At 39.4% G+C, this 15,788-nt stretch overlaps 1 protein-coding gene across 7 annotated transcripts in view; it reads right to left on the bottom strand.

Moving 5' to 3' along the window:
- Positions 1-1,293: 1,293 nt before the first annotated feature.
- MED12L (mediator complex subunit 12L) overlaps positions 1,294-15,788 on the bottom strand; it is a 334,106-nt gene continuing 319,611 nt past the window's right edge. For all 7 annotated transcript variants that reach the window (XM_053221297.1, XM_053221298.1, XM_053221299.1 and 4 more), the window contains 2 exons: positions 6,310-6,391; positions 1,294-3,684 (listed from right to left, as the gene is read on the bottom strand). In XM_053221297.1, coding sequence (XP_053077272.1) covers positions 3,632-3,684; positions 6,310-6,391 — 135 coding nt within the window. In that variant the 3' untranslated portion in view covers positions 1,294-3,631. The remainder of the gene's footprint in view (positions 3,685-6,309; positions 6,392-15,788) is intronic.

The following is a 15,788-nucleotide window of genomic DNA, read 5'->3' on the forward strand; positions in this document are numbered from 1 at the left end:
TAACTTAAGGCACTTTTATTTTGCCAACAAATAACAATGAACATTAAGGTAAAACTGTCCACCATAAAATAACAAATGGCTAATGTATCTGAATTCTTCATTCAAGAATGGGCTTTTTCTCTTACTACCAGCTGCCTAGTGTCCACCTTCTATCAATGTTACAAGCATGGCACTAAGAAGAGACAATGGAAAAGATTAAATTTGCAGTCTTGATGTAAATTTATCATTTTGATGTGTGGATATTTTGTGGCTGGTTTAGAAATATTTTAGTAAAACCTAGAGAAAATAAGCACTAACTGTTTTTATTATGATTATTGTGTACACTGAAATTTTTCATTGATGGGGAACACAAAAATGTTTTAATAACTGCATTTAAAATAAAGGCAGCCTAACTTTTCCACAAGTAAAAAGCAACTTAACACCTACACTTCATAAAATGTGAAAAGGGGGGTTGACTACCTCTTTACTGAGATAAACTAATTAAAAAGCCTTCAAAAATACAACAAAACTTCTTTATCACTTCAAAATCTAACTCAGGCATCCTTGGTTTGGAACGCTTTATAAGGAAAATATTCTGAGGAGGAACCATTGCTTTAAGGAGCAAGTTATTTCATTAAGTGATAATCCTTTAGGGAAAAGGAAAATGGAAAAATCTCGATCTAAGACATAAATACATATAATGAAGTTTCATTGTACTTAAAATTTGATCAAACCTACATTAAATGTTGCTTTTTTGTAATTCAATGTGAATTGATTTGGGGGAACATTATGATTCATCTTTTTTTAATTCTAGAGGCTGGGATTTTCCAGCGTAATTTATTTTAAGTGGGAAAAAAAGGATATGCCATAGGTCTTGCTCAGATACCTCAGCACACAAAACCAAGAACTATGTTAGCCCCTGCTGATTGTGTTTTCATCACACCAACTTTCACCTGGCCCCACATAAGAGGGGGCCTGATTGCTACTAGCTCTGATGTTGGTACCCTGTGACCACAGGAGGTCAAACATACTCATTCTCCCTGTGACCTCCTCTACTTCGGGGCTAAGAGGAGTAAATAAAACGACAAATGTAAACTATTAGGAATGAGAGTATGGTGTAAACAGGTATATTTAAGGGATTCTTATGGCCAATTTCAAAGTCTTATTTTTACAAGGCCTGGGGGGGCGGGCGGGGGGAGGGTCCTCCATCTTATCCTAAGATAATTTCCTATCTTACAAAGCAAAACCACCAGGTTCTGGCAAAGGATACGGCTTTCCCTTGTGATTTTAATGCAAATTAATGCATTTGCTAAAAAAAAAAAAAAAAAAAAAGAAACCTCTTAGGATATAGGATTAAGTGGAAGGAAATATGCTAAGACTAGATTAAAAATTCCAGTTGCTCTCTTTATAATGCACAGGGGTAAACCAGGTTTTTCCTCAACCTTCTATAGAATCTGAATTACACCATAACTTAGCTTTGTCACCTGAAAAGAAAAGGACGCAACAAGAAAAAAGGTATACCCCACAGCTTTCATGTGCAAAATGATTATTAATAAATTAATTTCACTAACTTATGCAAACCATAAAGTGCATACAAATGCTATGCAATTATAACACTCATTCTTGAAACAATATTACTGCTGTTTGCGATACTGAACTATAAAAATATATGGTTCAAACTGAAAATTGGCATTTTAAATACCAATAATTCTTGAAAAGAAAATCAGGACGGAACATGACTCACTCACTAGGCACAACATTCACATTTCGGTTGTTTTGCCAAGGCAATTATTATATGGATATATTACTTTGAAGAAAAATAACTTCATGAAATCTAAGTATGATTCTCAAGAGGAAAAAAAAAAAAAGCACAAAACCCCCAAAACCTGATATACAAAACCAGTTGAAATGTAAAGATCTGTCTTCCGAAAGCAGATAGAATATGTTAATTTAGTGAAAAGAATGGTCTTTAATGTTTTGGCAAAGTCTTTTCCAGCCCAGAGTAAACATGAAATGAGCAGGCTGGAGTGAATTATTTCACAGTGTACAAAGCAGTTCACATGGGTGCTGCCACAGCAAAGTAAGCGGACATGTATTTGAGGTCGTTTGCATGAGTCAAACTTTGCAATGAGTAACTCACCTAGGAAGATATAAATTATTTATATAATGATCTGCAAAAGAAACGCTCTAAAGTTGTTCTAGCTACGTTTTAAAAAAGTAGTTCTACGTGGTTTGCTCATTATAGACAAGTCTATTCACAGTATGCTCAACTACATTACATGTAAAATCATATGGCAAAAGAAAATGAATTAACACAAAACATGGGAAAATATCCCCCACATGTTTTAAAATGCCCTGCAATTTTCACATTCAAAATTTTATGCATCTAAATCTAAAAAAATATTATATGGAATACTCTTAAGTTACACAAACTGATAATAATTTACTGTATTTTTTACTCTAATAGGAGCAAATTACCACATACTTGAACAAAGTTAAAATAGTTACTATTTCTTTATAATAAATTTGATGTATAATTTACTTGTGCTTTTTGCACCAATTTATAAATACAGTATATGCAATACACAACCAAGACTGACACCAACATTAATAGTTAAATTCAAAATAGCAAATACTTACCATACAAAATAAACAGCAAATACACCTTTATGAAAACCAGAGCCTTCTGGACTTGGGGGCCAGATTCTCTGGAAACCACATCAAGTTTGAGCGCTGTGGAATCTCAGGCCAGCGGCAAGACTGTTTGTTTTCAAGTTGGCATAAGGTTCAGGAGAACCAAGTGTCCTTTTTGCCAAATCTGGCAATAAATAATGGGAACAATTCCACTGTGGCTTGTTCGGGCCTTTAGAATTTTACATGTTGTACCTTCACAAAGACTCTGGTCAATGATCTTGTAACTGAAAACAAACTCGAGTACAGCTACTTCTAATAGGCTTCCACAGATCTTAGGGTGGCTCTCACAGAAGCCTGGGTTTAAGTTCTTGATCTAAGAAATTTAAGTCCTAAGCAACAATCTGTTTCAGCACCTTTTGACCACAACAAAAGCAAAGAAAAATCCTACATAAATAAGAACGAAGTTTATAAAGTGCTTATGAAATTACAAACATTTCAAATTAGAGCAATGCAAATAGATGTCCATTTCACCATCACAGGTGAAAGTAGAATAAATGGATTACTCTCCTGTCAAGATTGGACATGCCTTTCAAATCAGTAGTTTGGTCCAGCAGTTTGGGAAAAAAACAAAACAAAACAAACTACAAAAAAACCCTTCATCATTAATGAATACATGAATATTTTAAATCCACCATAATTCATTCTAGGAGATTAAAAAAAAAAAAAAGCACCAATTTCAAAAGATCTGCTACCAAGCTCTTCCTTGAATAGGCCTGCAGGATCCACATTTTTATAACTACTTTAAAGTTGAAAGTAACAAAAAAAAAAAAACCCCAAACCACACCTCCTCCTTTTCTCTTTGTTTAAATGCCTCTATATGAAATGTAGCACAAAATATAGAAAAACTTCAAAGAAAGAAAAGAACATAGGGACATTTCTAAAGATGACTGATGCATTAAATTTGATTTTCTATTTTTCAGTGCAAACATAAAACTTTAGGTCTTGTCCTCTTCCAGATTCAGAAGTGTGATGGATGCCCATAGGGAGTCACTCCTTGCTGTGGCTGGTTACCTAATGAGAAAAATAAATTCAAATAAAATTGCGGATGCAAAATTATACCACCGACAGATGCTACCCTCCTGTCACCGTTCTCAGTACCAGCTTCAAGAACAGGGGAACAGACTGGCCAGGGAGTGCACACTAGCCCAGAGACCTGAACGGTAAGGTCTAAATATGGCAACTGAATTCATTCCACACAGACACCTGCTCTACATCAGAGTCCTCCGCCTGCCAGCACAAAGCCTTGGGACACTAACTGGCCCATCTAAAGTCTCTGTCTCTGAACTAAGAAACAACTCAGTACTAACATATGGAAGGACTCTAAGTATTGTAAAATGTTGAAAGTTCCCAAAACTTTCACACTGACATTATAGTAAGTGAGAGAAAAGTGGTGTGGAATGGGAAAATCTTCTGCAAATCGCCGTAAGATACATAAAAGAGAAGTGTACAAGGGTGTATACATGTGTGAGAGTGGTTGTGTGTGTCGACTCAAGTCTGTGCCTATGCATATGTGTACATGTGTGCATGTACACACACACCTAGAAAAATAGAATAGTAGGGACAAAGTCTCCTACAGAGACTTAGAAACAGCTACTGCTGGGGTACCTGGGTGGCTCGGTCAGTTAAGCATCCGACTTTTGATTTCAGCCCAGATCTTGATCTCCTGGTTTGTGAGTTTGAGCCCTGCATCAGGCTCTGCACTGATGGTGCTGAGTCTGCTTGGGATTTCCTCTCCAACCACCCCCCCGCCACCCCTTCTCTGCCCCTTCAACCTCCTTCTCTCCCAAATTAAATGAAAGAAAAGAAAAGGAAAGGAAAAAGAAAGGAAAAGAAAAGAAAAGAAAGGAAAAGAAAAAGAGGGGGAGGGGAGGGGAGGGGAGGGGAGGGAAGGGAAGGGAAGGGAAGGGAAGGGAAGGGAAGGGAAGGGAAGGGGAGAAACAGCTACTGCTTCCATAACTCTGGTGGGACTATTCAAATCCAAAGGCTCCATTCACGTGAGTGAGGATACAAAAGGGGCCATCTGGAGTTGTACAGGGTAGAGTTGAATGATGTGTCAGCAAAGTGGCCATTATTCCAAAGTGGCCATTATTCAACCAAGGAGGCTGGCATAACTGCTAATATGAGGGAGCAGAGTGTGTTGTGGTTAAGAGGTAGGCTCTGGAAGGAGACCATCTGAATTCAAGTCCCAGTTCTGCCCCTTACTTTTAGCTGAATAACTTGGGCCAATGAGTCCAACTCCCTCATCTAGAATATAGGGATAGTAATACCTAAACTCACAGGGTGGTTTTTAAGGAATTAAGTGAATTAATACATGTGAAGTCACAACGCCTGGGCCAAAACAAGTGTTCCGTAAATGATGGGTTAAAACGAAAATGAGACCTGCATTTCATGAGTTCTGGGAAACAGGAAATAGAGGTAGATATGCTCCCAAAATAGGTGATACTGCATAAAAACCATAGGTACTTATTTCTAAAGAGAAGGAAAAAAAAAAAACCCTAAAATATAAGCATGTTGTCTCTGTGTTAAAACTTTACTCTCTCTTTAGCCAAGTGAAAGTAGGAACTCTCGAATAAAACAATAAAATTTTAACCTCACATTTGTTTAATAAACCACACCTATTACACAGTAGTTAGAAAAGAAGATGGATTTAAATGATTTAACAAATTAAATGAGGCTAAAAAAGGCAAATATTTTTAAAGGGAAAAAAAGCAAGGTATTAAAGAGGGGTACTCCCTCCACCAGGAAATCAACACGGACAGCAGCCAGGCAGAAAGTTAAGACGAAAACCAAGTTGCTCCTCAGTCACAAACTGACACTCCTCCTGACAACATCCTCCCAGAGTCACACAGCTGCCTTTAGGACTAGCTGGTCTCTAATCTGCCTTGAAAAGGACACAAACTGAGACCCAGAACAAACTGCCAGTCTCGACAGAGCTGGCACCGGAATTTAGACTTAACTTCTGGGCCAATATTCTTTGCATCACAGGGGTCTGGCTCCCATTTCTAAAAATATTTCCCATCCTGTGATGGCAACACATGGGTGATTCAATTCATGGGAGCACACTGCCGACATCTAGGTGAGGTGTGGTGAAATGAGTTGTTGGAACTGCTGTAGAGAGGCAGCACAATTAAACAAACAAAATTCACACCAGCAAAGCAGGCAGGGATTTCTCTGCCCTGTTATCAGGAAGGACGGGACGGTGCAGTGGCAAGAAGAGTCACAGTCTCAGTGCTGGCACTCCTCCAGGTCAGACTTTGGGGGGCCACCGCGCCTCCTTCATCAGCACACTTGAGGGCATCAGCCAAGTTGTTCTCCGAACCTTCCGGCTTGATAAAAAAGGGTACCTGCAGTTCTGCACAGGTTTCCCAAATGCAAAGAAGCATTTCTGGGTTCAGATGGAAGCAAGAGAAAACATCTCTGAACTCGAAAAAAAGATTGGGACTTTTCCAGGGCAGGGGGAGAAGCATTTGAACCAGATGGAACCCCAACAAAACAACAACCAGCCTGGACTAAAATGAAGATGAAAACGGTACCGAAGGAAGACAGTGCAGATTTTGCGGAGCCACCAACTTGTGTTTTGCCTGCTTGTTTTTAGTCTCCGGGGAGCCATCTGTTCTGGGATGCAGGGGTACTTACTAGAAAGCTGCTTCTGGAGCTGCCGCACCAGGGCGGCCGTCTGTTGCTGCTGCTGGGTCTGCTGCAAGCCTTGCCTGGGAAACTGTAATTGCAACAGAAGATAGGAGAGAAATCAGCCCGTGGCGCCTGTCACAGACAAGAACACAGACTCACTCCCAGGGCCGATCTGTAACATACCTTTCACGCGTTGAAGATCAAAGTGCCATGTCCAGTGGGCATATACTACTTTTCATCTACACCCTGATGTACACCTGGAGAACATCTCAAGTGCCAATCCATTCAAGATCCCACTCTCCAGCTGGTTACCAAGCATTTATTTGAAGAGGCTTGATGAAGGAGTGGCCCAGGGGTGGCCCAAGAGGTCAAATGTCCTTGGTATCTTACCCTTCACCAGTTGGCCATTTACTATTATGATATTATAAACCATTTGCATTGGCAACATGAAAGTTCCCAGGCTGGAGGATTTGTTCAAGCACCACAGGCCTTGCCTTGCACAGATAGAGACAAGGATCTGGTGAGACAGCAGTGCCCTCCATCCAGGATTCACTGGGGACTATGTCCTCCCATGGGATGCAGGATGAAGGGCAGGCAGTGTTACTATTTTCCTTGATACAAAGCGGGAAAACTGCACCTTGCCATTTTTTTTCTATTGCCCAAAACGAGAGGGAAAAATAAAACTCCACCTTTCATTCCTGTGGAAATGTTAGTAAACTAAAAAGTGGTTACTATTCTATTCAGTGGTTTCTAGGTTTATTTGGAAATATTACCGTATTTAACAAAACCTAATATGCTACTATGTACTGAGAAATATTCTAGACATCGTAGGTATACATTAGCCCATTTAAGCCTAATGAGGTACTACCTATCCTCAATCACTTATCCAAAGTCCTTGCATTTATGATTTACTATGACACATCCGTAATAGACAGACTAAGCAAGGCCCAGGACAGTACTACATAAATCACTCAATATCTGCAGCAAAACATACAACTAGTCCTATCAGCCAGGATAAATGAAGAGAGATTCTGTCTGGTTAGGTCAGCATTTACAACCAAAAGGGTTCAGGTCAGTTTTTGCCGTTCCATGAGTCATAAATAAAATATCCGTTTCCATTTCAAAGTAAAATATCAGGCGTCTGGGTGGCTCATTTGGTTAAGCGCTCCACTCTTGATTTTGGCTTAGGTCATGATCTCATGGTTCGTCAGTTTAAGCCATACATCGGGCTCTGCACTGACAGCATGGAGCCTGCTTGGGATTCTCTCCCTCCCTCTCTCTCTGCCCCTCCCCCAACTCATAAGCAAGCATTCTCATAAAATACATAAACTTTAAAATTTCAAAATTGTTTGAATTTTAGAAATGAATATAAGGGACTGTGAACCTTTACTGCTACTATTCTCGTTTACAGATGAGGAAATTGAGGCTTCAAGGTGTTCAGCCACTCACCCATGTTTCCTGTCAGAATTGGGGCAGGGATTCAGACAAAGCTTTCTGGATTCAGAACTTATTATTTTAACCACAATCCAGTGCTATATTTAATTGGGAATATTAGCTTCCAAATATTAACTTACTTGGAAATAATCACAGATTCTAAATGGTGGGCTGCAAAGGTGTCTAATTTTAACTTCTCATTTGATTAACTAACATATTGAGGTACATAGTACATAACTATTTAACATTCATTCATTCAAAAGATGCTTAGCTGTCTTCTTTCATGTTCGTTTAAAGTCTGTTCCAGGACCCCCCGGGTGGCTCAGTCAGTTGAGCCTCTGACTTTGGCTCAGGTCACGATCTCATGGTTTGTGAGTATGAGCCCCACAACGGGCTTACTGACATCAGCATGGAGCCCGCTTTGGATCCTCTGTCCTCCTCTCTCCCTGCCCCTACCCTGCTCATGCTCTCCCTCTCTCAAAAATAAACAAACACTTAAAAAAATAATAAAATCGGGGCGCCTGGGTGGCTCAGTAGGTTGAGCGTCTGACTTCAGCTCAGGTCAGGATCTCGCAGTTTGTGAGATCAAGACCCGCGTCGGGATCTGTGCTGACAGTTCAGAGCCTGGAGCCTGTTTCAGATTCGGTGTCTCCCTCTCTCTGCCCCTTCCCTGCTCATGCTCTCTCTTAAAAATGAATAAACGTTAAAAAATGTTTTAAAAAAAATAATAAAATCTACTCCAAATAGAGTAATTCCTAGAATGAACCATGGTAGTCCATCTTCTCAGAATCTTTATTTTGAGGAGCCTAGGCAGTAACTAATACTTAGGAAGCCTGTGTGCAGTGTGCATGGGTGTGTGAGTACACATGCACACGTACAGGAAGATAACAGGTGTTCTGCTGGGTGGCCTTAAGAGATAATTATTCTCCAGGGAACCCCATGACTATTGGGGGTACCTGCAAAGTCAAATCCATTTTCATAATAATACTAAGGCATTATTTGTTTTTGCTCTCTTTGTCTCAGGAGTGTACAATGCAGTTTTCCAGAAGCTATATAATGTGTGATATTGCAACAAACAGTATGTTTTCCATTTATCCAGACATTTAAATAGAATTCAAAAATGTAAACAATGTCATTCTACTCACTTTATATTTTGAAAAATACTCATATTTTTATTATTCATTCATTATTCATAAAAGTGTTATTTCTGGTTAATATGTAATGAGAATTTTAGAATATATTACCAAATGTTAGTAATATTTCTATTTTAATTTCTAATACAACAAATATTAACAGACACATAAAAGCTCTTTGGGTCCACAGTCATTTTTGAATGAGAAGGGGTTCCAAGGCCAAAAACTTTGAGACCAGCTTCCTCAGGCCCCCAGAAGGAAGTGGTGGGACAGGTCTCCAATCCAAAGTGCCATCAGTTGTAGTGTTTTCCTACATACTTCTCTCAAGGCCACTCTGATACTAATTTTTTTTTTTAATTTTTTTTTTAACGTTTATTTATTTTTGAGACAGGGAGAGACAGAGCATGAACAGGGGAGGGTCAGAGAGAGGGAGACACAGAATCTGAAACAGGCTCCAGGCTCTGAGCTGTCAGCACAGAGCCCGACGTGGGGCTCGAACTCACGGACCGCGAGATCATGACCTGAGCCGAAGTCAGCCACTTAACCAACTGAGCCACCCAGGCACCCCTCTGATACTAATTTTAATTTGCTTTCATCTGTATGTGAATGTCAGCAGGCAAGACTTACAATTTCCCTGGGCCCTGGAGCACTTTCCACCAGGGAAAGAGAAAGGGCCACCGGTTCCCACAGAAACCTCACTGGTGAGTGTTTCCAATCAAGTCACTGAACTTCTGTAAAACACTGGCTGAAGAATGTCAAGCCATCAGGGGAAATTTAAAGAGTCAGCCTAGTAGGCTCTTCCCCTTTCTTCCTGAATTAGAGTTTCTGGGGCAAAAGTGCTAGATATTTGCATTTGCAAATCGTTCCCCTAAGTGGTCTGATGCTTGGCTAGATTTCAGACCCATCCCTGAAGTAGGAACTGGAACTTTTTAGGACACACATCAACGTGGATCAGTTGAGGTTTCCTAGGGGTTCTAAAAATCACAGTCTGTGTACGTTTAACCTTTCCTGCTTAAATCTGATAAATAAAGAGGAAAGATTTTTCTAGACCCTATCCGTATAGGAGATGATCATGGTTTTGTTCACCTCTGTGCCTCTGCAGATGTTAATCCCTCCTCTAGAAACCCTTCTTTCCCCCTTCATCCTACCCTATGTGCTCCTAAAAATCTGCTTGTCCTTCGAAGATCAGCTCAAGTGCTCACCTACTCCCTTGGGAATTTGAAGAGCGAATCACTGCTCATGTATCCCTTGTACTGTGGAGATGCCTTTATTATCATATGTGGTGTAATGTGACAATCGCTTCTCTCCCTAGTTTTCTGGAGTTTGCTCTTCTTGGGGGCAGCGTGCTCTTGCTGCAACCACAAAACAAAGCACAGAGCTCAACAATGTCGGTCAGGTATAGCCAACTAGCCAACAGGACATAACTACTCTCCACTAAACACATTCTCTGATGAACTCAAAAAAAAAAAAAATTACCATTTTATTATGATGTATTCTGACTAATCCCTTAATCCCTATTTTGACAACACATGCTTATTCAAGAGTGTTTAATATTCCTGCTCAATCATTACTAAGGCACAGTACATATCTAAGTAGCAATTTCTACTTAAATAATTGTCATTGAGTCATTTTTGTCTCAGAAAAGCTGGCTTCTTTGGGCGTGTCTTTGCAGCAGCAGACACCGACTGGTCATAAGGAGCAGCAGGGCTGAAGAAAGAGTGCTGGGCCTTTCTACCCCCCCCACAGCTGGTTTAGACACTGTATCTTCTGAACGGGTAATAAGTAGGTGGGGCTTTTTTTTTCCTTCATTGCTACGGCATTCAACAAACAAGTCAACAACAGTTAACCAAATCCAGGCACATTTTTGGGTCCTAGGAACACCAAAGAGAGTAAAGCACAGTTCCTGACTCCTGAGAGCTACGTCCTAAAACCTATGACCACACTATCGGCGAGCAAAAGACAAAGCACCAAGGCAACATTTACTTGAAACCTGCACGGCCAACTGAGAGAGTCCAGACAGTTTTAGGGTACTCTGATGAATGGAACACAACCTTTCATCAGTACCAGTGCCAGCACCAGTGCCCACGGCACCATGAGGGCCCCTCCACTGAGTGCCTGGCCAGAAGTACGTGTGCTCCCATATTGCCATTTGCAAGGTGACACATTCAGAAAGGACCAGCAGCAACAGATTTCAGACTACCAGGCATGGGACTTATTTGCAGTTTAGCTACTAACTTTCATGCAGCCATTTTTTAAAAATCTGTATATAGTTTTTAGTGGGGAAAAAAAAAAAAAAAAAAAAAAAAAAATATATATATATATATATATATATATATATATATATATATATCTGTCCTATTACCAGAAATCTCTCACACGTCTTCCCCATCCTTCATCTGGAAACTACTCCTCCTTTCCCTTCAAAAAGGAAAAAAAAAAAAAAAAAAAACCACGAAAAAAAAATTCATGCAGAGGAAGGTAACATCGCTCGCTAAATTTCTCTGACCTACTTTTTTCCATTTGAAAAGGAAAATAGTATCTGGCTAATTTAAAATTCTAGAGGCATCTGGCTCAATGTCTCTGAATGGAACATATGAATTTTTTGAAGACTGTATGACAATTTCACACATGATGTTTGTCTACAAAATAATGCAGTTAAGTACTGCTGCCATTATGCAAATTTTCATAAGGCATTATATTCAATTCGATACTGACACAAAGATCAATCAGTTTAAATAAAGCCAACTTTTTAAAGCTTTGTATTAGCATGTTTTCCAGGCCACCCAACTAGGACACTCTGAGTTTAAGATGAAAAGAAATGACACGGCAGGATGATGCAAAGTTTACTTTCTTAAAAGCTAAAAGCAGTTTTAAAGAAAAGATCACAGCCTGTTAAGAGAGTCCATCAAGAGTTAATTTAATCATCATGACTCAAAAGCTTACTGAAGCTATTTTTCAAGTCAAGAACTATAATTTAGGTCAAAACCAGAGAGGCCAAATATAATCTTCCAGCAAGGGTGCTCAGCCTTTCTTTCCAGGTACTCTTCCCTCAGCAAACACAAGTCAGCCAAAGACTTGAGCAAGCGGGTAACAATACAGGCATGGATACTAAGCTGACACCGCATTTAATCTGTAAGCACAGGCCTTTCTAACACTTCCTCTTTTCACAGAAAAGCTGTTTTCAAATGATGCTTTTTGAAAAAGTACCAATTTCTGTTCTAAGTCAGTTTTGACTCCTAGGGTCACTTTTTATAGCAGTGACCAACTTGCCTATGTGGGTGTTAACAATCACTGTGCTGCACGTCCCAGCAGCTGCTGTCAACCAGGGGGTAGTCAGAGAGCAGTCAAAAACTCCCACGGCCTTCCCAGGTCTGCCGCACTCAACCTCCTGCCCATCAAGGCTTCCCAAGCTTCTCATCCTCTTCCTGACCTCTGTTATGGGCTGAATTACGCTGTCGTGAAAAGCTTTGCTGGCACCGTAACCCTCAGGACCTTACTTGGAGATGGGGTCTTTGCAGAGGGTAATCACGCTAAAATGAGATCATTAGGATAGGACCTGATCCAATGTGACTGGTGTCCTTATAAAGAAGGGACATAAATGCACACAGTGAGAGCATCATGAGAGGATGAAGGTGGAGATCATGTCTGTTTCGATGACCAAGGAATGCCAAAGACCATCAGCAAACCACCAAAAGCCAGGGGGAGACTCCTGGAGCGGATTTCTCCCTGATGGCTCACAGAAGGAACCACCTCTGCGGACACCCTGATCTTGGACTCCCAGCCTCCGGAACTAGGAGATAACAGACTTCTGTCGGTTAAGCCCCCCGGTGTGTGGTGCTTTGTTTCACGAGCCTTGGCCAACAAACACAGCTCCACCAGTACTTCTGCTTCTGCCATGCAGTGCCATTGCTCAACGGCTTCCTGGGATTCTAAGCTGTCTGGGGGCAGGGAGCATGCTACGTACTTCCTTACTGCGCTTATGACCTCTGGCCCAGCGCCGGCCTCTTCTGTCCACAACGAATAAGCACGAGCTGAACTGACCCGTGAATGTCACCAGATAGCAGGACAAGTCATTGAGAGGATGGTGGCTGGGCTACCGGTACCACTTCTCCCCTGTGACTGCATGAATCAGAACTCTGAATGAGTCAGAGCTGGCTTCTCGTCAACAGCCAGCTTACTGCTCAGTCTCCAGCAAAGAAACAATATAAAATTTTAAGAAATACAACTTTTTTTCTTAATACTGTTAAGGCTTTGTGCTACTGCTGTTCTGAAGATATATAATTAGAGGTAACTTTCTTCCTATGCTTCTACTTTCCTTCATTATAAGAAAACCAAAAAGAAAAAAATATATATATCAAAACACCCCTAGCAGCATTATTTTTGAAATTGGAAACAATATCAGTGTTCGGCAGTTAAGTGGGGTGTTAAGCAAATAACAGCAGAAGAATATAGCTGACTTCACAGCAATATAAAATTACAAACATGCAGACTATGTTAATAAACTTAAAAGTATATATATGGAAGCCAAATGAAAGTACACTGAAAAAAAGAACTAATTACAATAATGTAAAACTCTAAGTTCTTTGACATCCCTTTAAAACTTCTAATCCTGAAATCTGTCACTCTAAGTGGTATTCAAAATTTCCTAGCCTATCCTGACTTATGACATATATAATAGTTCTGCATTTGTACAAATAATTGCCGTCTAGATTAGAATACAGTGCTCTAAACATAAGACCCTGTGCTTCCAAGAGAACTTTTAAAAAAGACTTCAGGTCAAAAGAAAGAAAGAAAGAAAAAGGCTGAAAAAGCTTGCTGTGAATTACACTATCCATGAAGACTCTTTTTTGTTTCTCTGGAATTACTTTACTAGAACACAGTGGGGAAATATCATGGGCCACGTTTTGACTACTCTGCTCAATCCTTAGGATATATTTATTTTCAGCTAGTGAGTGAAATATAATCCACTACATGAAAAACTTCAATACTGTCTCCTTAGAGGTTGAAACTGAATAAATGTGATATGTATTCTTTACACATAATAAATATATTAAATATTTATGAGACTTTTAGATGAGTAGAAAAGATATTAAATTCCCTTTTATTAGATATGCTTTATTTCTACTGGAACATGGGGATAGAGTCTCTTCTCAACTCTGTAAAAGCTGATCCTCTGCTTTAAATTATAATTAGGAAGTTTAAAGACAATTTCCAACCAGCCCTATAAATTTAACTTTGTGATAGAACCAAATTTTTTTTTTTTTTACCCTACCCAAAATAATCATTACATTTCAGGCACTTGATATCAATATCCATCTGTGTTTATATAACACAATTCTCTAAGAATAAAAACATTTTATGCATTTAATTTTACATATTTCCTACATGCTACATTATAAACCAACTAAAATAGTGTTTAATAAGAGGGGGATGAAAGGCCAAAAAGAAAGGGTAATAAAGATGTTGTTACCTGCTTAATTGCAGGTGTCCATCCAACTCAAGTTTTTCAAAATTATGAACTATTTTATAAGGACACGTGACCACAAATTAAAGTCAACATTTCTGACAAGTAAAACAGTCTTAGGATGACAGTTGTGCATCTGTGTGATTCAATATATGGATTTTAAATATGTGGAAAAAGTACAGAGTTTAAATATTAATACATTTAAATATGTAGACTTAATATAAGATTTTATTAAAATCTTCATTTTAATATTAATAAAAATTTATTATATTTGTGAGCCACATATATGTGACTATGTCATGTATGTTTATTTACATATAGGAATTAAATGTCAAAAGCAGGTAAAAAGGTGCACTGTCCTCCTGTTACATATTCAAAAGTAACTGAAGCAGTTCTACACTTAATGTTTGCTCCTCTGGTACACTAGGTACTATGCAATCAGTTTCTTATTAGCAATGGCTAGCCAAAGAAGTTATAATTCTTAAATTAATGGGCTCCTTATAATTGTCAATTAAGTGTTCACTTATGAATTTGCATGAAATCTCTGAAAATTTCTATTAGAGTTAACTTCCCCAGTTCTTTACAGAAGCCTCTGTTGTTCACATGGGCATTATGGCATAAGAAGTCTTTGTTTTAAATGAGAAAGAAAGAAAGGTTAAAAATTTGCCAGGTCAACATCAAATATCCCCAATGCTCAACAGGATATAATTTGCAGATGTTATCATTTATTTCTTCGTGTTCTGTCAAAATATCACTGGAATGTTTTGTTGTATTTAGAAACAAAAGAGTGGGGCTACTTTAAGCTTTTTTACTGCCTGATATAGTAAGATGCCTGGTAGAAAGCGAATTTTCATAGTGGCAAATGTAATCTAATGGATGCCCTATGTAACTGTGGAATACTGGGTGAAGGGGGACAAGAAGTTAAACTTTCCCCAGTAGCTGTAGATTTTAAAATCAAAGCATCAAATGTTGGGCTTCACAATTAAACAATTTTATAAAGTTTATTTATTTTTTTGAGAAAGATAGAGAATGGGGGAAGGACAAAAGAAGAGAGGGAGACAGAGAATCCCAAGCAGGTTCCACGCTGTCAGTGCAGAGCCCGATGGAGGGCTCAAACTCATGAACTGCGAGATCATGACCTGAGCTGAAACCAAGAGTCAGACGCTTAACAGACTGAGCCACCCAGGAGCCCCTAGGCTTCATATTTAAAACACAACGTAGGGAGGGGTATTTGGGTGGCTCAGTCAGTGGAGTGTCCAACTCTTGGTTTCAGCTCTGGTCATGATCTTGTGATTTGCGAGATTGAGCCCTATGTCAAGATCTGGGCTGACAGTGCAGGGCCGTCTTGGGATTCTCTCTCCGTCCCTCCCCAACTCACTCGTGGGTGCTCTCTCTCAAAATAAATAAATAACCATTAAAAAAACAAAACAAAACATAACTTATAGAAACACAGA

The sequence above is a fragment of the Acinonyx jubatus genome, chromosome C2 (genome assembly GCF_027475565.1).
Source record: "Acinonyx jubatus isolate Ajub_Pintada_27869175 chromosome C2, VMU_Ajub_asm_v1.0, whole genome shotgun sequence".
Lineage (NCBI taxonomy): Eukaryota > Metazoa > Chordata > Mammalia > Carnivora > Felidae > Acinonyx > Acinonyx jubatus.